The sequence below is a fragment of the Ascaphus truei genome, chromosome 5, assembly GCF_040206685.1.
Source record: "Ascaphus truei isolate aAscTru1 chromosome 5, aAscTru1.hap1, whole genome shotgun sequence".
In the NCBI taxonomy this organism is placed as follows: Eukaryota; Metazoa; Chordata; class Amphibia; order Anura; family Ascaphidae; genus Ascaphus; species Ascaphus truei.
In genome coordinates this window covers 11,879,555-11,905,917 of record NC_134487.1, presented here as the reverse complement: position 1 = coordinate 11,905,917, position 26,363 = coordinate 11,879,555, and the positions used below count along the sequence as shown (strand labels likewise).

Here is a 26,363-nt window from a genome sequence, read left to right as displayed (position 1 = left end):
ACCCTGCCTTTTCCAAGTTGGGGTTAACCAGGTCACTGCTGGTCTGCAGCCCTATAGATAAGTCTGCCAGGTATAGGGCTGGGATATTGAATTCACCCTGTCACAGGGACTCAAAGCGCTTCAGTTTACAAAAAGGAAAAAGAAGAAGAAAACATTTAGGGTTATAAAAGAGACCAAACACAATTAAAGATACAATACAGGATGGGACAGTTCTGTAGTTATTAAATGCCGGACAAAAAAGTGGTTCATTAATAAGATGCCTGAGAAAACAGGTCTTGAGCCTGTTTTTATAGATTCCCAGAGAAGGGGACTCTCGAACTGTACGAGGCAGACTGTTCCAGAGAGTGGGAGCAGCGTGGCTAAATGCTCGGGCGCCAAAGGAAGTCACGGAGATTCTGGCAACAGTTAGCAGTCCTTCACCAGCTGATCGAAGTGAGTGAATGGGAGTGTAGGGAACTAGAAGCTCTCTCAGAGAGCTGGTACCCTGGGCATGTAGGGCTTTGAATGTCAACAAGCCAATCTTGAAATAAATTACCCAATTTTACAGCCAGCCAGTGCAGAGAACGGAGAACGGGTGTCATGTGGCAAGAACAGGTCTGGTTAGTAAACAACCCGGCCGCAACGTTCTGCACCAGCTGCAGGGGGCGCACCTCTGTTTCTGGAATAACCCCCTCACATCTGAAGATAGGATTAGCACATGGCCCCCTCATTCACTGAGCTGATTTATACATATATTTATATGAGTCATTTCAAATGTAGAAGATTTACATTTTCCCCGGAGCCATCGTCTTGGAAGAGAAATCTCAGAAAGTTTTGCTTTTTAAATCTACATTCCCTGCCCCATAATAAATATTTTGTCAGTATTGCAAATACATAAATCGACTTTAACTGATTTGAACTAAATTGAGGACTGACCGCAGTTGCTGCCTTTCTGCCATTTTTCTCTCTCCACCATCTCAACGATAACCATAAATTCATCCCACGGCAAATTACGGCCCATTTTGGTGAGAGGGCGCTTCTCCCGTTAGCATGTCAAATGCATACATTTAAGGATGGGCAGATTAGCGGGTTTTAAATCAAGTCAAACTTCAAAACGAACTTTCTATCCTAAAATTGGACCCAATGCCCTAGAAAGCCTCAATCCTCTGATTGTTTTTTTTTAAGTTTTTTTTTTTTTAAAAGACATTAGGCTTTCGGGTTCACAAAGAATAAAAACCTGCCAACTTTACAAAGAAGTTCAACATTTGAAAATAATTTAAAAAAAATTAAATTAATTTTTTTTTTTTGTTCCAGCAAAAACAAAACACAAATTGATTTTGGGAACTAAAACCAGAACACGAGGGAATGTGCCTAGCATTCCAAACAGATTATTTTATATATATATATATTGTATGTCTTTATTTATACAGCGCCATTAATGTACATTGCGCTTCACTGCAGTAATACACGTGGTAATCAAATAAATAACAGATAATATAAATAACAGGTCATGGGAATAAGTGCTTTAGACATAAACGTAACATTAAGGAAAAGGAGTCCCTGCTCCGAGGAGCTTACAGTCTAATTGGTAGGTAGGGAGAACGTACAGAGACAGTAGGAGGGAATTTTGGTAAGTGCGTCTTCAGGGGGCCAAGCTTTATGTATCATGTGTCCAGTATAATCCACAGTGCTATTCATATGCTTCTTTAAGCAAGTGTGTCTAAAGGTGGGTCTTAAAGGTGGATAGAGAGGGTGCTAGTCGGGTATTGAGGGAAAGGGCACAGTATAGAGCTGTTCCTCTTACCACTCTCTAACGTCTTAATATTAATAGCACTGTAATGTGAGATTTGCAAAGCGTTCTTCTGGGAACATTGATGGGCCACTCAGCTGGAAGCTTCATCAGATCCATCAGTTCTACTGTAGACATTCCTTCAGTTGGGTTTTATAGCTGTGTTACAAAGTCTAGAGCTGTTGGATGCCTGGGTTATTTCTCTCGGTCCCTCCTGCAGTTGCAATGAAAACCTGATTCTGTTTTCTTTTAAATAAATACAGAATCGTATGTGAAATGGGGGAGGCAAATCAGAGCCAATATGCCGACTATGTGGATGTCTGTGTGGGAGACTGCAGCCCTCGGTTCATGGCCAGGTCCTCACAGATGTATTTCTTCGTGGTGAGTATAGATGAGAACAGGTGGGATAGATACTACTAAAAAACATCTGCAATACAATAGTGCTTTGGGCTTCAACATGTCAGTAACAAATGTTTCTATCCATATGTGTGCGGGTATATGTGTGTGTGTGTGTGTATATTACCCAATTTCCCAAAGGGGTCAGATCGGAAAATAAATGAAGAGAAAAATTGCTGCAAGAGTATGAAAATATAATTTAGGATACCTTTAAATACTTTCAAAATGTTGCAGTACCGTGGGTTTGAGGGGGATGTGCTGGGAGCAGCGGGGTTTGGCCTTTGTCAAACCGACAAGCGTTTGACAAGGAAATAAGTAGCGGAATACAAATTGACATTTTCCCGTATTCTATAAAGGCAAATCGCATCTATTACATCTCGTCGATTGAAAGTTGTCATTCTGCGCGATTGAACAGCCGGTTCGTGCGGATTGTACTTTGTTTTTGTTTGGATAATATTTCGCAAAAAAACAAGCTTTATAAATGACTAGCTGAGAGACCCGGCGTTGCCCGGGATGTAATGTTCCCGTTCCTCTCTCTCCTCCCCCCTCTCTCTGTTTGTCCCCCATTCACATCAATCCAGTCCCCCCCCTCCCTCCCTCCTTTACAGCTTCATGTAGCGTGTGTGCGTCAGTCACTGTGTGTTTGCTCGCGCGTCAGTGAGTCTGAGGCAGAAACACAAACACACACAGACTGACTGACGCACACACAGTCAGTGTGTGCCTCAGTCAGTGTGTGCGTGCGTCAGTCGGGCTTTGTGTGCGCGTCAGTCAGTGTGTGCGTGCGTGCGGCAGTCAGTCAGTGTGTGCGCGCGGGGCGTCAAAGGCAGGGGGGGCGTCAAAGGCAGGGGGGGGCGTCAAAGGGAGGGGGGGGGCGTCAAAGGGAGGGGGGGGGCGTCAAAGGGAGGGGGGGGGGGCGTCAAAGGGAGGGGGGGGGGCGTCAAAGGGAGGGGGGGCGTCAAAGGGAGGGGGGGGGGCGTCAAAGGGAGGGGGGGGCGTCAAAGGGAGGGGGGGGGCGTCAAAGGGAGGGGGGGGGGCGTCAAAGGGAGGGGGGGGGCGTCAAAGGGAGGGGGGGGCGTCAAAGGGAGGGGGGGGCGTCAAAGGGAGGGGGGGGGGCGTCAAAGGGAGGGGGGGGGTCGTCAAAGGGAGGGGGGGGCGTCAAAGGGAGGGGGGGCGTCAAAGGGAGGGGGGGGCGTCAAAGGGAGGGGGGGGGCGTCAAAGGGAGGGGGGGGGCGTCAAAGGGAGGGGGGGGGCGTCAAAGGGAGGGGGGGGGCGTCAAAGGGAGGGGGGGGCGTCAAAGGGAGGGGGGGCGTCAAAGGGAGAGGGGGGGGGCGTCAAAGGGAGAGGGGGGGGCGTCAAAGGGAGGGGGGGGGGGCGTCAAAGGGAGGGGGGGCGTCAAAGGGAGGGGGGGGGCGTCAAAGGGAGGGGGGGGGCGCCTCAAAGGCATGGATTCCTCCCCCTGCATTTCCTGCAGTGGACAGGAGGGGGGGGGCAGTGGACAGGAGGGGGGGGGCAGTGGACAGGAGGGGGGGGGCAGTGGACAGGAGGGGGGGGCAGTGGACAGGAGGGGGGGGCAGTGGACAGGAGGGAGGGGGCAGTGGACAGGAGGGGGGGGGCAGTGGACAGGAGGGGGGGGCAGTGGACAGGAGGGGGGGGGGCAGTGGACAGGAGGGGGGGGGGGGCAGTGGACAGGAGGGGGGGGGGGCAGTGGACAGGAGGGGGGGGCAGTGGACAGGAGGGGGGGGCAGTGGACAGGAGGGGGGGGCAGTGGACAGGAGGGGGGGGCAGTGGACAGGAGGGGGGGGCAGTGGACAGGAGGGGGGGGGCAGTGGACAGGAGGGGGGGGCAGTGGACAGGAGGGGGGGGCAGTGGACAGGAGGGGGGGGGGCAGTGGACAGGAGGGAGGGGGCAGTGGACAGGAGGGGGGGGCAGTGGACAGGAGGGGGGGGGCAGTGGACAGGAGGGGGGGCAGTGGACAGGAGGGGGGGGCAGTGGACAGGAGGGGGGGGCAGTGGACAGGAGGGGGGGCAGTGGACAGGAGGGGGGGGGCAGTGGACAGGAGGGGGGGGCAGTGGACAGGAGGGGGGACAGGAGGGGGGACGCAGTGGACAGGAGGGGGGACGCAGTGGACAGGAGGGGGGGGCAGTGGACAGGAGGGGGGGGCAGTGGACAGGAGGGGGGGGCAGTGGATAGGAGGGGGGGGCAGTGGACAGTGACACACACACACACACACACACACACACCTCAGTTGATGCGCCCTTTCTCAGTTCCGTTTGGCGCCGGAGGTGGGGAGCGACACCTACCTGTACTTCCGGGCGCCGCCACCGTCTGACTCGGCGCCGCGAGGGAGGAAGGGGGTCCGCCATCTTACGCGCCGCGTGGCAGCTGCGGGAAGCGAGGTGATTTGGAGCGGGGAGGGGGGAGAGGTGATTTGGAGCGGGGAGAGGTGATTTGGAGCGGGGAGAGGTGATGCCGCTGGGGAGGGGGAAGAGGTGATGCCGCTGGGGAGGGGGAAGAGGTGATGCCGCTGGGGAGGGGGAAGAGGTGATGCCGCTGGGGAGGGGGAAGAGGGGAAAAGGTGATTTGGAGAGGGGAGAGAGGTGTGTGTGTGTGTGTGTGTGTGTGTGTGTGTGTGTGTGTGTGTGTGTGTGTGTGTGTGTGTGTGTGTGTGTTTTATTTATTTTTTTGGACCTTTGGCCCGTCACTCCGCCTCAGGCCAATGAGAGGTGTGGGGGGCGGGCCAAGGGGGTGGTGTGAGTGTGTGAGGCCAATGAGAGGTGTGCGGGGGCGGGCGGGCCAAGGGACCAATGAGATTGCCGCTAGGGACACCGGACATCCAGCAGGCAGGCATGCATGCAGGCAGGCAGGCAGGCAGGCAAACATACAGTGCTTTCACTAATATAGTATAAGATTATGGCACAACATAAAGTGCTCGCTATATTGACATAATAATGCTCGTAAAATCAAAATCAAATTGAGTCCTAAATTCTGTAAAACAAATCAATATGACAAACAGAAATAGGTAATTCGTTATTTCTACCCTTGTGGTCCCACAATATGACATTAGGAGCAATTCAAGCAAAATCCCACATGTGTGTTCTGTAGTATTAGATAATACTTACTGCATTTTTTTTTAATTTTACTATTCCCCTCTTAATGCCATTTATAATGAGTTTTAATATACTGAGCATCCTTTGATTTCTATAGCAGGTTTAGCCCACCTTCCCAGCAGTGCAAGATCTTTGTAACACTTTCCTGTTTGTGATAATTTGTTGCCAAAATTCACAGCAGTTTGAAGTAAATCTTAGATAATATTACCGTAGTAATACAAGGATAAATTGTAGCTGCTGAGTTACACTGTCTGAAGGATTGGTTGATACTGAAAGGCTGCAATTTAGTGAACCCTGGGAAGCCGGATCTTTGCTGATCGATCACGGGAGAATGAATCGATCGGCAGCTAAGATCAGTAGCGCAAACGGGGGGGGTGCATGGCCATCAAGAATTGCTATCGCACTGTGGGCAAGAGTGTGGCCACTGTAAGACAGCAGCACTCCTCTATCTGCATTGTGGCGTTACGTGATGCTGCGTCATCGTGGCGACATGACATCACGTGGCACATTGCCATGACACGGTGCCCTCACATCACGTTGCATCACCCCAATTAGTTTGCTTCCCTCACCAATAACATTAAATGATAACTTGTTAACAATATGAACTGAACTAGCAAGGCTTTTTTTGCTAACAATTAAATGGGTTAAAATATTAATGATTTACAAAGATGTGGTTTGCAGCTTCTTCATAGCTAAAATGCGCCGGCAATATCGTGGCAGCCGTGGTACCGAAGGGTTAATGCTGCAGGGGTCCCATGCAAAAGCATGAACCTCCCATCGCGACGGACACTGCACCCGGCGCCGCTGACTTTTGCTCGTCCGTCCGCGGTTCCGGGGACAGTAAGTGTTGCTACATCTGTATGTTTGCTCAACATTCTTAGCTACAGAAATATTAAAGACTTCCAAAAATATCATTATAACCCAAAAATGCATTAAAAAAAAAGAAATCTGCAAAGTACATCATGAGTTAGATAGTAGTGTAGAGAGGCAGAAATGATAAAAGAAACGTAATTAAGCATATTAATTAAGTGCATGCTCAGCAGAGCTGAGTTAGGTTCTATGGCTTTGATTCCGCTTTGATTCTATTGAGGCGATCTCAGCAGATTTGGCGAGACAAAATTCGCAAGTTATGTTAAGCGGTTTTAGGATATCCTTGCTTCAGCACATGTGGCTCAAAAACTGAGCCATGTTATTATTATTATGTTATTATTATTATTATTATTATTATTATTATTATTATTATTATTATTATTATTATTATGTGTGCTGAAGCAGGCAATATCCTGAAGATCTGACCTGTGGGTGGTCCTTGAAGAATGGAGTTGCCCACCTCTGGAGTAGCTGATAGTGTGACTTGCTGTTCAGGAGTCAGGGTAATATAGATAAAGGAACAATTCTTATATTTCTCTAACAATATTGTAGGTCCAATGACAAACAATGCAAAAAGTTGATGGATACCAGAAAAAAAAAAACAGAATTAAACACATTTAAAAATGGAAAACATCAGAAAGATGTTTAAGAACTTGCAATCCTTTCATCTGTGTTATATTCCAGCTGGCGTTGCTTCCCCCGCTGGCAGCGAGAGGCTGGCGTTGCTTCCCCCGCTGGCAGCGAGAGGCTGGCGTTGCTTCCCCCGCTGGTAGCGAGAGGCTGGCGCTGCTTCCCCCGCTGGCAGTGAGGGGCTGGCGTTGTTTCAGGTCCAGGACATTAGTCATCTGTAAAATAATGTAGCATCCTTACTATTTTCCCCCCTGCCTGGCACATAAGTCCTGGTAAGAGCAGGCAGTTCTGGGGTTAATAGTTTGTTGGTGAGATCCTCTCCCTTCAGTTGCTGAGTGTAGCAACTTACAGGCATAAGTCTGGGCTTGTGGAGATGCTAGAAGAGGGGGAGGGATGGTTTGGCTCCTCCTGTATGTCTAAGTGGCTTCTGCAGAAGGCAGTTAGTTGTTCCTTCGCCTAGGGAAGTGCCAGTTCATCCCTCACCTAGGGGTGTGTGAGCAGGGAACGTGTAGACTGCCTGGGAGCCTCAAACTCCTGGGATGAACAGTCCAGGGCCAGAGAAGAGTTCAAAACCTTCCCTAGTAAGCAAGAAGGTGTATTCTGGATACAGGGGATAGGGACTAGGACACCAAAAGGATACTGCTCTTGCAGAGGAGGTTGGGTGACCCAACTCCTGGCTAGGTGTGGAATTGAGGTGGGACTACAAGCTAAGCCCTGGTCACTGGGAAGGGTCTAATATGAAAATGCCCTGAGATTTGTACAGCTGGAAACCTTGTGTACTGGTCCTGAGGTATGGTGACCAATGAGACTAACTATACCCAGACAGTGTCTGTGATACAGCAGTGAGATTTATGTGCTTGCCTATTCAATAAACATCTTGAGTTACAAAAGAGATCCTGGCGCCTATTTCTGTGTTCCTGCACCTGCACCATCACCACTACCGTCACCTCTCTTACCGCCTTGGCCTGAACCTGCGCAGAAAAGACCCTGGGATCACAGGTACTTGACCGGGAAGTACAGGGTGTGGGTAACCGGTGCATCAAAGAAAATCAAGTCCCCATGAGAAATAGTAAGTTCTTCCGTTAGGACCACTCCAAGGTGTACACCTTGATAAAGGGCGCACGTCCCGAAACGCGTAGGTGGGCGTTTACTGCGTTATCCAGGGGTTATGTTTGATCCCCTTATCTAATAAAGGAACCTTTTAGCCACTGTGAGCCTCCTCCACTTTTTTTAGGCAGTGCACTGCCTTTGTTAAACCACTTTCTACTTGACCGGTAAGCTGACACTCTAATCCTATCGGGAGAGGGTTGGACCTCGGCGGTTTCAGACAAAAATGACATTATCTATCCAATGTACAACCTACCCCCTGCAGCCGGGGGGGGGGGGGGGAAGGGTGCTACAATAACAAAAACCACAGAAACATAGCATTTTAGACCAACTTTAAGTCATTTCAATGACTGCACAATTCAGAAAGGTCCCCGGTTTTAGTCATTATTTTCTGTCCTGACATTTCATTGCAGGGTTATCCTTATTTTTTTGCATACTGTAGCATCGCAATTTGTAGAAAGCAGCAGTGCAATGTAATTGTACCTGTTATCAGAAAGCACGGTGATTACACTGCTCTGTGTAATTCATCAAAGTTCAACCTGATTTCAACACATTTGAAGGCAAAGTGTATTTATTTTTTAAGTGAAATAGGCAGAGAAATATATTTATCCACAAAATAAGGAGGCAACGATTTATAGAGTACCTTCATTCTTGATTTAACATTTATTTATTTATTCTGAGGTCTTGCTAAAGATAGAGGAGTTCTTTCTGAACAGTAACGCACAGCGGTGCTCATTAAAAATGGGATTCCTTTGCAGGCTTTGGTTAAAGAACTAGCATAAGATTTGTTCTCCAGAGTATACAAAATTATCTAAATATGCATTTTTTAATGTGTAGCCAAGTCCCCTTTGGGACTACTAATTCTCTGGATCCTCCAGCACTGTAAGTCCCAGTACAGAGTGGGCAGTGTTGGGAGCACATACTGCAGGGCCTGGTTGTATTGTTATATGTGTGTTACCTAATAAAGTTCAGGCCTGGTATTACAAGGGGGGCCTATGACTGACAGGAGGCCGGCTTACAAGCCCCTCCCCTGGGAAGGAGGGGTTTCCCTCTAGAGGTTAGTGTACAGATTCTGGGAGTGAGTTCTGTGCTGCCCTCCCTGCTATGAGGACACAGCAGTGAGTCTCTCCTGGACAGGAGTGGGCTGAGGCCTTGCCCATTTAGGGGGTAAGGTATGCTGAGGAGGGGTGCTCAGGGCCTCAAGCCCGGGGTACTGCCTTCAGGGAATGGAACCTGTAACATCTATGATTTACCCAATAAACCCCAGTTATACCGTCTCTGGTGTGATGTTTGGAGTGTGAGACCACAAGAAGAGTTGCCAATAGTGTAGGACCGGGTCCTCAATTAAAAAAAAAACGGGTAACGGGTACCCGGCCAAAATTTAAGGTTGTACCCGGTTGGGTACCCGGTTAGCCGGTTTGGCACTTACCTGCACTTACCTGCAGGGTGGCGGCGACATCTAGGACCAGCAGCAGTCCTGTGATGGTGTCAGCATCGGAGGTGTCTTCAGCCGGCGGGGGAGCTGCAGGAATCACTTCCAGAGCACCGGAGCAGGTAAGCAGTGTCTGTGACAGACGGCTGTCCAATAGGAACGCTCCGTCTCCTGCTCCGGTCACGTGGTTCCCCGGCGGCTCACACAGACACTGCTTACCTGCTCCGGTGCTGTGGAAGAGATTCCTGCAGCTCCCCCGCCGGCTGAAGACACCTCCGATGCTGACACCGTCACAGGGCTGCTGCTGCTGGTCCTAGATGTCTTCGGAAAGGTAAGTATGAAAGATTATTTCCAGCTGCCCTCTGACATTACCCGACGCCGGGGATTACCCGGCCGAGCCCACTTCTCAGTGGCCGGTTCCGGGTAATGTCCGGGTAGCTGGAAATGGACCGGGTAACGCTGGGTACCGGGTAATTCCGGGTACTCGGTACACCACTAGTTGACAATGAGGTACATCCTAGTTGCACCAGGATCCTCCTGGCTGAAGGGGCTGCGCTGACCGAAGAACCATCCCTTATAGCAGGCCTGCACAACTTGTACAGTGAGAAGGGCCGAACTGCTCCAAGGAAAAAAGATTTGGGCCGCACGGGTAAAATCATCATCATCATCATCATCATCATCATCATCATCATCATCATCATCATCATCATCATCATCATCATCATCATCATCATCATCATCATCTCTCCTCCAGCACCTCTCATCATCATCCTCATATATATCTCCCCCAGCACCCTTCATCATCATCATGTAAGCAGCCCCTCCTCCTCCCATGTAAGCAGCCCCCTCCTTACTCCTCCCATGTCAGCAGCCCCCCCTCCTCTTCCCATGTCAGCAGCCCTCCCCCTCCTCCCATGTCTGCAGCCCCCCCTCCTCCTCTCAAATCAGCAGCCCCCCCTCCTCCTCCCATGTCAGCAGCACCTCCCCCCATGTCAGCAGCCCCCCCCCTCCTCCCATGTCAGCAGCCCCCCCTCCTCCCATCTCAGCAGCCCCTCCTCCCATGTCAGCAGCCCCTCCTCCTCCTCCCATGTCAGCAGCCCCCCCTCCTCCTCCCATGTCAGCAGCCCCCCTCCTCCTCCCATGTCAACAGCCCCCCCCTCCTCCTCCCATGTCAGCAGCCCCCCCTCCTCCTCCCATGTCAGCAGCCCCCCTCCGCCTCCCATGTCAGCAGCCCCCCCCTCCTCCCATGTCAGCAGCCCCCCCTCCTCCTCCCATGTCAGCAGCCCCCCTCCTCCTCCCATGTCAACAGCCCCCCCCTCCTCCTCCCATCTCAGCAGCCCCCCCTCCTCCCATGTCAACAGCCCCCCTCCTCCTCCCATGTCAACAGCCCCCCTCCTCCTCCCATGTCAGCAGCCCCCCTCCTCCTCCCATGTCAGCAGCCCCCCTCCTCCTCCCATGTCAGCAGCCCCCCTTCCTCCTCCCATGTCAGCAGCCCCCCCTCCTCCCATGTCAGCAGCCCCCCTTCCTCCTCCCATGTCAGCAGCCCCCCCTCCTCCTCCCATGTCAGCAGCCCCCCCCTCCTCCCATGTCAGCAGCCCACCCCTCCTACCATGTCAGCAGCCCCCCCTCCTCCCATGTCAGCAGCCCACCCCTCCTACCATGTCAGCAGCCCCCCCTCCTCCTCCCATGTCAGCAGCCCCCCCCCCTCATCCCATGTCAGCAGCCCACCCCTCCTACCATGTCAGCAGCCCCCCCTCCTCCTACCATGTCAGCAGCTCCCCCCCACTCCTCCTATGTCAGCAGCCCACCCCTCCTACCATGTCAGCAGCCTCCCCTCCTCCTCCCATGTCAGCAGCTCCCCCCCTCCTCCTATGTCAGCCCCCCCCTCCTCCTCCTATATCAGCAGCTCCCCCCCTCCTCCTCCCATGTCAGCAGCCCTTAGGCCTCGGTCCCGCTGCGCTCGGCGGCGCAGGCGGCCACACACGAGTTCCCCACCAGCAGGGGAATCCTCCCGAGCCGGTCCCGGTCCCCCCTGGCGGCACAGCGCACTACACGCTGTGGCGCGTCAGCCGCTATGGGACACAAGAGAATGGTGATCCCTAGCGTTGACGCGTCACGTGGTGTGGCTGTGAGCCAATGGGGAGGGGAGGCTTCGGGAGGAGGAGAGGCTTCTGGGAGCGGGGAGGAGTGTGGAGTGAAAGCAGCGTGAGTGCCTGTCTGTGTGTGTCTGTGTGTGTGTCTGAGTGCGTGCGTGCCTGTCTGTGTGTGTGTATGTGTCTGAGTGTGTGAGTGCGTGAGTGCCTGTCTGTGTCTGTGTGTGTGTGTATGAGTGCGCGAGTGCCTGCCTCTGTCTGTGTGTGTGTGTGTGCCTGAGTGCGTGAGTGCCTGTCTGTGTCTGTGTGTGTGTGTATGAGTGCGCGAGTGCCTGCCTCTGTCTGTGTGTGTGTGTGTGTGTGTGTGTGTATGAGTGCGTGAGTGCCTGTCTGTGTGTGTGTATGTGTGTGCCTGAGTGCGTGAGTGCCTGCCTCTGTCTGTGTGTGTGTGTGTATGAGTGCGTGAGTGCCTGCCTGTGTGTGTATGTGTGTGCCTGAGTGCGTGAGTGCCTGCCTCTGTCTGTGTGTGTGTGTGTGTGTGTATGAGTGCGTGAGTGCCTGCCTCTGTCTGTGTGTGTGTGTGTATGTGTGTGCCTGTGTGTGTGTGTGTGTGTATATGAGTGCCTGTGTGTGTGTGTGTGTGTGTGTGTGTGTGTGTGTGTGTGTGTGTGTGTGTATGAGTGCGCGAGTGCCTGCCTCTGTCTGTGTGTGTGTGTGTGTGTGTATGAGTGCGTGAGTGCCTGCCTCTGTCTGTGTGTGTGTGTATGAGTGCGTGAGTGCCTGCCTCTGTCTGTGTGTGTGTGTGTGTGTGTGTGTATGTGTGTGCCTGTGTGTGTGTGTGTGTGTGTATATGAGTGCCTGTGTGTGTGTGTTACTTACCATCAGCAGCTCCAGCCCGAGTCCGTGGAAGGAGGGGAGGGAGAGTAGCGGGTCCCTCCGCTCAAGCCACGCCCCCCTCCCTGTCAAACCTCCCACTCCCGCCCACCTCCCGCTCTGGCTCCCGCTCCATACAGACCGCATATCGCGGTCTGTGTATGTCAGCGCACCGCCTGTCTGCAGTGCGGGCGTGCTGACTCTGGGAGCGGGGCCTTAGCCTTACCTGATGATGGTGGTGGCGGCGGCGGGGAAGCGCAAGGGATGCGCGCTCTAGCAGCAGACCCAGAAGTTCCGGGTCGCGCTACACTGCTAGAGCGCGTCAACCTGCTGGAGCAGGCTGAGGGGAGGGGGGGGGTTGGGGGACGGCGCGGTCACACAGGCACTACTGGAGCGCGCTCCTACTTAATGCTGGAGCGCGCTCCTTCTGTCTTTACCAGGGAAGGGGGGTAAAGGGGGGGGGTTGAAGGGGGGTTGAAGGGGGGTGAAGGAGGGGATTAAAGGGGGTGAAGGCAGGGTTGAGGGGGGGTTGAAGGGGGGTGGGTTGAAGAGGGGGTTGAAGGGGGTCCGTCGCGGGCCGTATATTGTGCAGGCCTGCCTTATAGCCTGTCCTGATGTCTTCCTATACCACCTCGGAGATCTCAAGCCTTCTGTTCTACCTCACTGGTATGCACCAGAATACACTGGTAGCTACATGATCTCACATAGGGTGAGGGAAAAGATGCTACTGTACATATGATTTTGCAGAACTTTAAAGGGTATCAGAAATCACACATCTCCACCGTCAAGTCGCTGTTTCGCCAACTCATCGAGAGAGAGAGAGACCTGTAAACACACCTTTGGTGCCTGGGAAATATACTGATTGAAATTATTTGAATATAAGTTGCATATTTAAAATTCTTTCCCAGGTATCTTAGTTGGATCTCTCTCTCTCTCTCTCTCTCTCTCTCTCTCTCTCTCTCTCTCTCTCTCTCTCTCTCTCTCTCTCTTCTCCTTTCCTCCTTTCCTCCTTTCCTCCTTTTCTCTTTTTCTCTTTTTCTCTTTTTCTCCTTTCCTCCTTTCCTCCTTTCCTCCTTTCCTCTTCTCTTTTTCTCCTTTCCTCCTTGCCTCTTCTCTTTTTCTCCTTTCCTCCTTTCCTCTTCTCTTTTTCTCCTTTCCTCCTTTCCTCTTCTCTTTTTCTCCCTTCCTCCTTTCCTCTTCTCTTTTTCTCCTTTCCTCCTTTCCTCTTCTCTTTTTCTCCTTTCCTCTTCTCTTTTTCTCCTTTCCTCCTTTCCTCTTCTCTTTTTCTCCTTTCCTCCTTTCCTCTTTTTTTTCTCCTTTCCTCTTCTCTTTTTCTCCTTTCCTCTTCTCTTTTTCTCCTTTCCTCTTCTCTTTTTCTCCTTTCCTCTTCTCTTCCTTCCTGTCTAGCCCTTTTTCCGGGTCTGGATGGGAGTTAGCATAATAAAGAAAATTGAAATGCAGAGTGGCCCAATGTTTGGAGAATTGCTTGCAAACTCTAATTTTTCATTGGTTCGTGAACTCACCTGGGATTAAGTGGATATTTTTTGGGGGGGATAGAAAGTGATGGCAGTATATGCACAATATTATACATTTCATTAAAATATGCGGGCCCGGTAACTCTTCCCTACCCAATCCTTCTGCCGTATGTGAACCATCCTCAAATCATATACTGTACATGGACAAGAAATTTGACATTGAAAGAGGCTTTATTAAAATGGGACTCAGCACCCAGTCAGGTTTGATATAATGCGTCCCTATTCGGTTTGGTAAATTAATTATTCACACTATAAGATCTATGTAATCAAAGAAGCAAATGGACATTTTAATTGTTGTTCAGTAGGTAGCAAAACAGGCATTTAGCTTCTGCATTTCTGTGCTTCAATCTATTCACTTGGCATATATTTTGCTCTGCTTGGTGAGTAATTTGGGATGTGTCAATAAGATTTATACAGCACACTATAATATATTATAGTGATATATATCAAATTTTGCACTTGGCACTGTCATTCTTATCATTGTACTACATGGTACTTCTTTTCTTATATAGCACAGGCAGGATACAGAGCGTTGCAAAGTTACAGACCATGTGGCCCTTTTCAGTACACTCTGCAGTTGGCGTCTTCCTGCCATCCGCAACAAAAAGAGATTCTACAGGGTGAACAAGTAACAACAGGGAGGATTCAAGAGGTGCATACTATTTATTTATTTATAACATGCTACCAGGAAGTAATACATTGAGAGTTACCTCTCGTTTTCAGGTATGTCTTGGGCACAGAGTTAAGATGACAAATACATGGTTACATTAAGTGAGCAGGGTATACATTATATACAAGGCATTGCATGCACAGTTAAAGAATATATATATATATATATATGTATATCTATATATTATAGGCGTGTGTAACAGTTACAGACAAGATTAACATGTGAGACAGCTTTAGTTTTGAAAGAACTTAGACTGGTGGTGGATGTGAGAGTCTCAGGCAGACTGTTCCAGTTTTGGGGTGCACGGTAAGAGAAGGAGGAGCGGCCGGATACTTTGTTGAGCCTTGGGACCATGAACAGTCTTTTGGAGTCAGATCTACTACTACTACTACTACTACTACTACTACTACTACTACTACTACTACTATGCAGGGGCGCTCAACTACAGTCCTGAAGACCGCCCAACAGGTCTGGTTTTAAGGATATCCCTGCTTCAGTCGAGGACTGGGCCACTGAATGAGCCACCTGTGATGAAGCAGGGATATTCTTAAAACCTGACCTGTTGGGGGCCTTGAGGTCTGGAGTTGAGCACCGCTGCTCTAATGTATGGCCACACCATGAAAATTTAGAAACAATTACATGTAGAGGAGGGGGTAGCACTCCTGAATACACCAACTGTTGTAGAAATAAATCTGCATCCATCAACGTGGTGAATTTCTTTGCAGTTTTATTAGGGATTACAATGTTTCAGGCCACGAGGGGTCTTTCACCTGGTACATGAGCAATACTCAGGTAGGTAAGTTCACCGAGATGATGGGTGTGAACTTATTTCTGCAACAATTCGTGCATTCAGGGGCACGTCTCTCTATTTGTCTGTGTCTTCTCGCCATCGCGAAATCTGATAGATACCTGTTGAGATGAATGAAGCAATGCATTGCCAGGTTTAATCAAATGTGTATATCCTACCGTTATATTCTTTCACTACACCAACGCAACCCCCATTAACAGCTGGAAGATCTGAGAATGAATAGGCTGGATTGTCTGCACAGCCTAGAAGTTCATCACTTCTATTGTTGCAACAACTTAATCCGGAAGTGTTTTTAAGTGTTCATTAACACCAAATTGCACTGGCATGCCTGTGGGAAAAGCGTGCGAGATGTGCACAAGGATCTAATGAGTTTGTAATGATGGCACATTTGAAGTGAAGTGTTGCTGAAAATTGACTGCATTGCACACTTTCCGTAATTATTTCATCTGAAAAGGGCACGTTGGGGGAGAGAGTTTATCTCTCAGAGAGTTTCCTCTGCCTCTTCATGGTGATGGGTAATGCAAGTTGATTTGAGTAATTCATTTCCTCTTGAATGAATACCACAGAGCGAGTCTTGGATTGGCACCGAGACAGCACTGCCAGGTTTAGCAGCATTTGTGGGAAAGATGTGTAGGGTTTGGTCCTGTTGGCTCAGAATGTAGTCGTTTTAACTATTTCTGTGTCCTGATAGACAGGCCTAGAGTGTTATCCCACAGAGTGTAAACAGGGGGATAAACACTTAAGTGGCAAATACATGAACACGGTATAGTAATACCAGCTAAAATACATAGGAATGTCAGTATGTTTATATACACTGATGTGCGTGCGTTTGTACACTTTGTTTTCCTGTATGTGCATGATTTCATATCTATCTATCGTACTGTACTGTATGTGTGTAGATGTAGACAGAGGTGAAGATAGAGGTATATTTGTTTATATAAAGATATGTGTAGATATCTGCATAGACATGTGGATATAGTTACTTATAGGTATGTATGTATATATGTATAAATATACACGCAGATTACCAGTTGCTAAACAATGTCCACACTTGTCTATTTAGTTGAGAACAACCTTCTTAGGTACAGAGACACACACAGAGCAATTAGCTCTAAAACTACTGTATATACAGGTATATAGCAAAAAAGTAGAAGAGAGCAGACCATAAATAAACTAACTGGCTCACTAATTGGCAAGTGCGTGCTTCATAGGTAATGTACACAAAATATATATCACCGAATTCAAAGCATCACGGAAGGAGAGACAGCGCTGGGGGAACGTTATAAAATGTATTTAATACATACCGTAATCAACAAAACGATCACGACGGAGGTGAACCCACCTAAGGAAGGGGCCTTGAGGTGGCTCCGAAATGTTGGATCGTTTTTTGACAATGTATTAAATAAATGTATTTATCTTTTACATTCTTACAGTGCTGTGTCTCCTTCCGTGATGCTTGGATTTCGGTGAAATATACATACGTGCATACGTACATACGTACATACGTACATACATGCATACGTACATATACATACATACAGATTTATAACTCGGGCCCCACCACTGAGAACTTAATAAATACTTCTATTTTCTTTCTTTTATGGCCAATATAGTTTGAGGAAGAAATGGACTAATGACACCCACAGGTCTATTCTCATTGTCGTTTGGCCAGCATAGTGTAAACACTGAATAACCCTGACCCGCAATAAAACATATTGATTGTGCTTCAACAATCAGCGGTGACCTTCTGCCAATCTAAAACCATTCATATAAACTGGGGGTTACACTCAGACAAATATTTGTCCAGTATTAAGGACAAGACTATTATTGCTGAATCAGTGGCACTGAGAATAATCAATACAACAAGAATAAATGTCATATTATTAACCCTTTTGCTGCCTCACTGGCAGTGTACCCACCATGGTTGAAAGTGCTCCTGAGATGGGAAGAGGGTGATCCTCTGCATTACAAGTGTAGGGAAGTTTGCAGAACTATCGGCAAAAGATGTGCAAGCACACCGATAAAACACAAGGGTAAAAGATACCTTATTGTCACAATTCAGCGCCTAAAGAATGTGTGCTGTGTGTATTTGGGGTGCAAGGTGGGAGAGGTCCCTACAAATGACTTAGATTGTGATGAACTGATCATTAAAGAAACCCTAGTGAGAGAGAGAGTGCGCGAGAGAGAGTGCGCGAGAGAGAGTGCGCGAGAGAGAGTGCGAGAGAGAGAGTGTGCGAGAGAGTGTGCAAGAGAGAGTGTGCGAGAGAGAGAGTGTGCGAGAGAGAGAGTGTGCGAGAGAGAGAATGTGCGAGAGAGAGAGTGTGTGAGAGAGAGTGCGAGAGAGAGAGTGCGAGACAGAGAGTGCGAGAGAGAGAGTGCGCGAGAGAGAGTGCGAGAGAGAGAGTGCGCGAGAGAGAGTGCGCGAGAGAGAGTGCGAGAGAGAGTGTGCGAGAGAGAGTGTGCGAGAGAGAGAGTGTGCGAGAGAGAGAATGTGCGAGAGAGAGAGTGTGCGAGAGAGAGAGTGTGCGAGAGAGAGAGTGTGCGAGAGAGAGAGTGTGCGAGAGAGAGAGTGCGAGAGAGAGAGTGCGAGAGAGAGAGTGCGAGAGAGAGAGTGCGAGAGAGAGAGTGCGAGAGAGTGTGAGAGAGAGAGTGTGAGAGAGAGAGTGTGTGAGAGAGTGTGTGAGAGAGTGTGTGAGAGAGTGTGTGAGAGAGTGTGTGAGAGAGTGTGAGAGAGAGTGTGTGAGAGAGTGTGTGAGCGAGAGAGTGTGAGCGAGAGAGTGTGAGCGAGAGAGTGTGTGAGAGAGAGTGTGTGAGAGAGAGTGTGTGAGAGAGTGTGTGCAAATGAGAGAGTGTGAGAGAGAGAGTGTTATGGTGGGTAAAAGTGACAAAAACCCTCCACAGTAAAGCATATGGCAAATGGAAATATTACTGTATGCTCATTCTCATGTCTTAGACAGGTCTGCAACCCCGCCTTTCACCATTATCACCCAGCACACAGCACTTACACTGCAGCAAGGGATTCTGGGAAATGGCATGCAAATGAGCACACAGTAATATTTCCATTATATATATATATATATATATATATATACATATATATATATATATATATATAGTAGGGGATTTTAGGGTAAGAATTAAGCTTAATTACTTACCTTAGCGGCAAAGTGGCCGGCGGCAACATGTCGCGGCAGCTGGGTGACTCACAGCGAAGCGCCGGCGGTCATTTGGTTGCAGCAAAACGGCTACTGCCAAATGTCCTAGACCGTCTGTGTGATGCTGCTGAACTATAACTGTAGGAGTATTTTGAATTAAAATGGGCTCTCAAATTATAATTGATTATCTCCTTGGTGGATTCTCTTTTTGTTTGCATGAATAAAACAAGCAAATGAGAACATATTTCCCCCTCTGATCGGATTGCAAATACCGAATGAAACATTTATAACCGCAGATCTGAATTATTGATATTTCACTGCATCTTTTATAGTGTTCATAATAAAGTAAACCACTATTAACTTAAATATAATGCATTTTTCCCCCCTGTCATTTGGCTGGAAGGTTTATTACAAACGTGCTGCGTTCACTTTGAATTCCTTCAAATGTTATAGCAATGCACTATTATTTTCTTGTTACATACCTACATATTATTGCATCTGATGTATTCAGAGAGTAGACCTAAAGCCATACTACAGTCATGTCTATGGCTTCCTCAGGTACTTGGTGGGCAACTAAAATGCTTTATACTCTTCTGATGCTTTGTGTTGGTTTACAAAAACATAGCAAAAGGAACAGTGAATGTGGGCGCTTATGATGGAGATAAGGGGGGACCCCAGTTTGAACTTATTTAGTACTCCCATCCATTTCATCATGAAAGAGTTTAACCCTTCGCTGCCAGAGGGAGCGGCAACGCAGGTTATGGGTGCTTGCAGTCAATTGGCATTTACAAGAGTCTGTTAGTTTGTGCTTACATCTTTGTAATGCAGTTTGCTGACGAGGAAAGCACCAGACATGATGATGGTCCTTTGGCTTATCTTCAATGGCTGGGAATTCTACAATGAACAGTTCTGCAAATACTACCAGCGTAATATAGAAATGACGTTCTTTACTGGAATTGCAGAACAAAAAAAGTGGGGGGTCACTGCATCAGACCCAGTGATTCCCCTAGAACCCCTTTTAAACTTGGGGCTCTCTCCTTAGTCAGTAAAGATCAAACTGACATTAATACACTGTAGCTAGTTTGCAGTTTCAGCCCAAAAGACTAAATAGAACACCTTATACTGTAATTGATAGTTGTGAAATTAATTATTTAAAAAAAAATGTATATTGAATGTAAACGTTAAAAAAGAACAGGGTATGTCTACCCATACATAACACAGACACTGTGCATACATAACACAGACACTGTGCATACATAACACACAAATATAAGTTTGTGGTTTCACTACTAATGTATATAAGAGTCCAATGACCTTTAGTTAATAAAGTTAGCTTCTTTTAAAGCTGCAGTTCAGTCAATATCCTGCATGTGTTTTTTTTTTTAATAAATCAGTTCTGTAGTAAGAAAAAATACTTTTAGCATTTTCTGTTTTTAAAAAAACAACTTTGAAAGGCCAATTTTCTTGTATTCTATTTTAACAAGCATTTACTAAGGCACTGCCCCTTCATGTCCTGTCACAAGCCCTGGCACACCCCTTTGTCAGCACTGCCCTCCCTGCTGAACTGCAGCTTTAAGGAGTGATGATCTCCAGGTATCTATATCAGTGTGTTATTTGCAGGGTATTGTGAGTTCCACTCTACACAAATACCTGATACAAATGTATTTTATGCAAGAAGTAAGTCAGCATGTAGGGGAGTATTAATAATACACCTGTTTCGTTATAGGACACATGAATTGTAGTATTATCTATTTAGGCAACAGAACCTCCATAGAATCATTTAGTATTACCCGTTCTTTTTTAACGTTTACATTCAAAATTAAAGTTTTTTTTATAAAATAATTAATTCACAACTATTAATTATAAAGGGTTCTCTTTAGTTTTTTTGTGCTAAAACTGCAAACTAGCTGTGCACCCCTTAGGTCAAACACCTTTTCTTTGGCAGTTTCTCCTTTTCTTTGCTGGAATTGCCCAAGAACTGCGGCTTCCAGCAGTGGCTGTGGGTTTAAAGCTGCAATCTTCTCTCAGCATTGTTTTCCAGGGATGAAGGGTTTCCCCCCGCTGTAATCATATAACCAAGAGATCTCCTGTTTCCGAGTTCCTGCCCTGGAAAAGCCCCCAGATCAATTTCAATCATTAGAAAAGCGACAAGTAACACAGGGCCCTGCTTTAAAACAGTGGCTGTCTCCCCGGTTAGGGAATGTTCCGTCTCTCCAACATAACTCTTAAAAAGAAAGCTCATCATTTGAATGCAGATGCTCTCTTCTCGCGCGCAGGACTCGGGAGTTTTTCCATTAAAATGCTAATCTAAGTATATACTCTGCATTTTCATCTCCGCAATAGCCATTCTTTACTGCTTTATTTCAGTACCACTGCGATCTTCAGTATCAGAATGCAATCATATTTTATCATGTTCGCAGCACAAAAAAAAGAGACCCTTCAGGGGATTTGTAAGGAGTCAAGGTTAAAACACTAATGGGGTTAAATAACTGTGATATGTATGTGCCAGGAATGTGAAAGACACCAGGCCAAAGATGAACCCCTTTAGAGATAAAATGATGCCATTGAACCGGAGACTCTCACAGCCGCCACCAGTCTAAGTTCTTTCAAAACTAAAGCTGCCTCACATTTTAATCTGGTCTGTAACTGTTACATACGCCTATAATATATATTATCTTTAACTGTGAATGCAATGTCTGGTATAGAATGTATAACCCTGCTCACTTAATGTAACCATGTATTTGTAACCATGTATCTGTCATCATAACTCTGTCCTGTGCCCAGGACATACTTGAAAACGAGAGGTAACTCTCAATGTATTACTTCGTGGTAACACATTTTATAAAGAAATAAATAAGAATAGCTGGACATCTATTTGCATGCCAACTCTTGTGCTATTCCTGAACATCAAAGGGTTAAAGGAATACAGTAAGGACCAGTGCTTCGATTGCTAGCCACCCACAGGATCAGTGCATCAAGATATCACCAAGTTGGAGGCAGCTTCATTTTTATGCTCTTTTGATTGTGTTCAGAAGTGGAGCAGTGTGAACTAGGGATGCCCAGAAGGCAGGTCGGGGTCACCGCTAGTCACCGTGCCATAAACAGAGGTGCTGGAAAAGCCAGCTGCTACAACCTCAGCCCCATGCTGTTTCTCAGGGGGACATTGTCATTCATCACAAACATTGTAGTGATCCCTACTTGTTGAAAATTGGTAGGTCCTGGCCTAAGATGCTCTACCTATCAGAGAATGGTGAACACCTCCTCCATTAGAGGCTACTTTGACTTCAAACTAATGCTTAAAAATGTAGAAATACTTATTGGTGTCTAACCTTCTGGTAGTGATAGGGTTACAAAGTAACACACATTTAACCCTTGAACTGCTTCAGTGCTGGCACACACATTGACATGTTCATGTCATTTTATCACTTATGGAAGACTTGTGGAGGGCTGTGGGGACATCTGAGTTTGAGGCGGAGCGCCTCTTTTTTTCAGGGAAGTGACATCTAAGGCTGTGTGATTGAGGTACAGTAACAGCAATCACACACGAGCTTGGAGACAAAATGTCTGTGGCATGTTGGCACTGAAGGTGTTAACCACGTCAGTCATGCATTCACCTTGATGGTAGGTAGGACTGCACCTTCACATGCTATGAATGACATAACTGCCAACTTACAGTGCTACAATCGGTGCTTTTTTTGTAAACATTAAATAAAAGAGGTGTTGGTTCTCAGGGCCGCAGACTGCCCCCAACCCCCCATTGATGCGAGACCCCACAACCTCTATCTCTCACTCCCACCTCTCTTTCTCTTCCACACCCCCACCTCTCTCTCCCACCACTCCCCCCACACTCAATAATCCTCCCCCAATACAAACTAAGCCCCCATCAATACACATAACTACCCCAATACACACAATAACCCCCCAATACACCTAACTCCCCCAATACACATTATAACCCCCCAATACACGGGTGTCCTTTGTCTCAGAAAGGGGCTGTGTCCCCAAAACGTTAATGTAGTTCTGCCGATTACTATGTAGTAAAACCTACCAATTTTTGCAGTAATAGTTGTGTGCCTCTGTCCTTTTTATATATAACCCCCCCAATACACACAACCCCCCCATACACATAATACCCGCAACCCACCATCCCCAATACACACAACCCCCCCATACACATAATACCCGCAACCCACCATCCCCAATACACACAACCCCCCATACACATAATACCCGCAACCCACCATCCCCAATGCACACAACCCCCCCATAAATATAATACCCGCAACCCACCATCCCCAATACACACAACCCCCCCATACACATAATACACGCAACCCACCATCTCCAATACACACAACCCCCCATACACATAATACCCGCAACCCACCATCCCCAATACACACAACCCCCCCATACACATAATACCCGCAACCCACCATCCCCAATGCACACAACCCCCCCCCATACACATAATACCCGCAACCCACCATCTCCCAATACACACAACCCCCCATACACATAATACCCGCAACCTACCATCCCCAATACACACAACACCCCATACACATAATACCCGCAACCCACCATCCCCAATACACACAACCCCCCATACACCTAATACCCGCAACCCACCATCCCCAATGCACACAACCCCCCATACACCTAATACCCGCAACCCACCATCCCCAATGCACACAACCCCCCCATACACATAATACCTGCAACCCACCATCCCCACTACACACAACCCCCCATACACATAATACCCACAACCCACCCCCCCAATACACACAACCCCCCCATACACATAATACCCGCAACCCACCATCCCCAATACACACAACCCCCCCATACACATAATACCCGCAACCCACCATCCCCACTAACACACACCGCCCCCATACACATAATACCCACAACCCACCATACCCAATACACGCAACCCCCCATACACATAATACCCGCAAACCACCACCCCCAATACACACAACCCCCCCATACACATAATACCCGCAACCCACCACCCCCACTACACCCCCCCCATACACATATTACCCGCAACCCACCACCCCCCAATACACACAACCCCCCCATACACATAATACCCGCAACCCACCATCCCCAATACACACAACCCCCCCATACACATAATACACGCAACCCACCATCCCCAATACACACAACCCCCCATACACATAATACCCGCAACCCACCATCCCCAATACACACAACCCCCCCCTATACAAATAATACACGCAACCCACCACCCCCAATACACAACTCCCCCCCATACACATAATACCCGCAACCTACCATCCCCAATACAAACAACCCCCCCATACACATAATACACGCAACCCACCACCCCCACTACACACAACCCTAACCCCCATACACATAATACCCGCAACCCACCATCCCCAATACACACAACCCCCCCATACACATAATACCCGCAACCCACGATCCCCAATACACACAACCCCCCCATACACATAATACACACAACCCACCATCCCCAATACACACAACCCCCCATACACATAATACCCACAACCCACCACCCCCCAATACACACAACCCCCCCATACACATAATACCCGCAACCCACCATCCCCAATGCACACAACCCCCCCATACACATAATACCCGCAACCCACCATCCCCAATACACACAACCCCCCCATACACATAATACCTGCAACCCACCATCCCCAATACACACAACCCCCCCATACACATAATACCCGCAACCCACCATCCCCAATGCACACAACCCCCCCATACACCTAATACCCGCAACCCACCATCCCCATGCACACAACCCCCCCATACACAAAATACCCGCAACCCACCATCCCCAATACACACAACCCCCCATACACCTAATACCCGCAACCCACCATCCCCAATGCACACAACCCCCCCATACACATAATACCCGCAACCCACCATCCCCAATACACACAACCCCCCCATACACCTAATACCCGCAACCCACCATCCCCAATGCACACAATCCCCCCATACACATAAAACCCGCAACCCACCATCCCCAATACACACAACCCCCCATACACATAATACCCGCAACCCACCATCCCCAATACACACAACCCCCCCATACACATAATACCCGCAACCCACCATCCCCAATGCACACAACCCCCCCATACACATAATACCCGCAACCCACCATCCCCAATGAACACAACCCCCCATACACATAATACCCGCAACCCACCATCCCCAATGAACACAACCCCCCCATACACCTAATACCCGCAACCCACCATCCCCAATGCACACAACCCCCCCATACACATAAAAACCGCAACCCATCATCCCCAATACACACAACCCCCATACACATAATACCCGCAACCCACCATCCCCAATACACACAACCCCCCCATACACATAATACCCGCAACCCACCATCCCCAATACACACAACCCCCCATACACATAATACCCGCAACCCACCATCCCCAATACACGCAACCCCCCATACACATAATACCCGCAACCCACCATCCCCAATGCACACAACCCCCCCATACACATAATACCCGCAACCCACCATCCCCAATACACACAACCCCCCCATACACATAATACCCGCAACCCACCATCCCCAATACACACAACCCCCCCATACACATAATACCCGCAACCCACCATCCCCAATACACATAACCCCCCCATACACATAATACCCGCAACCCACCATCCCCAATACACACAACCCCCCCATACACATAATACCCGCAACCCACCATCCCCAATACACATAACCCCCCCATACACATAATACCCGCAACCCACCATCCCCAATACACACAACCCCCGCTTACACATAATACCCGCAACCCACCATCCCAAATACACACAACCAACCCATACACATAATACCCGCAATCCACCATCCCCAATACACACAACCCCCCCATACACACAATACCTGCAACCGACCATCCCCAATGCACACAACCCCCCTCATACACATAATGCCCGCAACCCACCATCCCCAATACACACAACCCCCCATACACATAATACCCACAACCCACCATCCCCAATACACACAACCCCCCCATACACCTAATACCCTCATCCACCATCCCCAATGCACACAACCCCCCCATACACATAATACCCGCAACCCACCATCCCCAATACACACAACACCCCCATACACATAATACCCGCAACCCACCATCCCCAATGCACACAACCCCCCCATACACATAATACCCGCAACCCACCATCCCCAATACATACAACCCCCCCATACACATAATACCCGCAACCCACCATCCCCAATACACACAACCCCCCCCATACACATAATACCTGCAACCCACCATCCCCAATACACACAACTCCCCCATACACATAATACCCGCAACCCACCACCCCCCAATACACACAACCCCCCCATACAAATAATACCCGCAACCCACCATCCCCAATACACACAACCCCCCATACACATAATACCCGCAACCCACCACCCCCAATACACACAACCCCCCCATACACATAATACACGCAACCCACCATCCCCAATACACACAACCCCCCCATACACATAATACCCGCAACCCACCATCCCCACTACGCACAACCCCCCCATACACATAATACCCGCAACCCACCCCCCCCAATACACACAACCCCCCCATACACATAATACACGCAACCCACCACCCCCAATACACACAACCCCCCCATACACATAATACCCGCAACCCACCATCCCCAATACACACAACCCACCATACACATAATACCCGCAACCTACCATCCCCAATACACACAACCGCCCGATACACATAATACCCGCAACCCACCATCCCCAATGCACACAACCCCCCATACACATAATACCCGCAACCCACCATCCCCAATACACA

The 26,363-nt window shown here is 48.6% G+C and overlaps 1 protein-coding gene across 1 annotated transcript in view; it reads left to right on the top strand.

Moving 5' to 3' along the window:
* PLXNA4 (plexin A4) overlaps positions 1-26,363 on the top strand; it is a 796,616-nt gene that overhangs the window by 608,735 nt on the left and 161,518 nt on the right. The window contains exon 14 of the mRNA XM_075599345.1: positions 2,032-2,149. Coding sequence (XP_075455460.1) covers positions 2,032-2,149 — 118 coding nt within the window. The remainder of the gene's footprint in view (positions 1-2,031; positions 2,150-26,363) is intronic.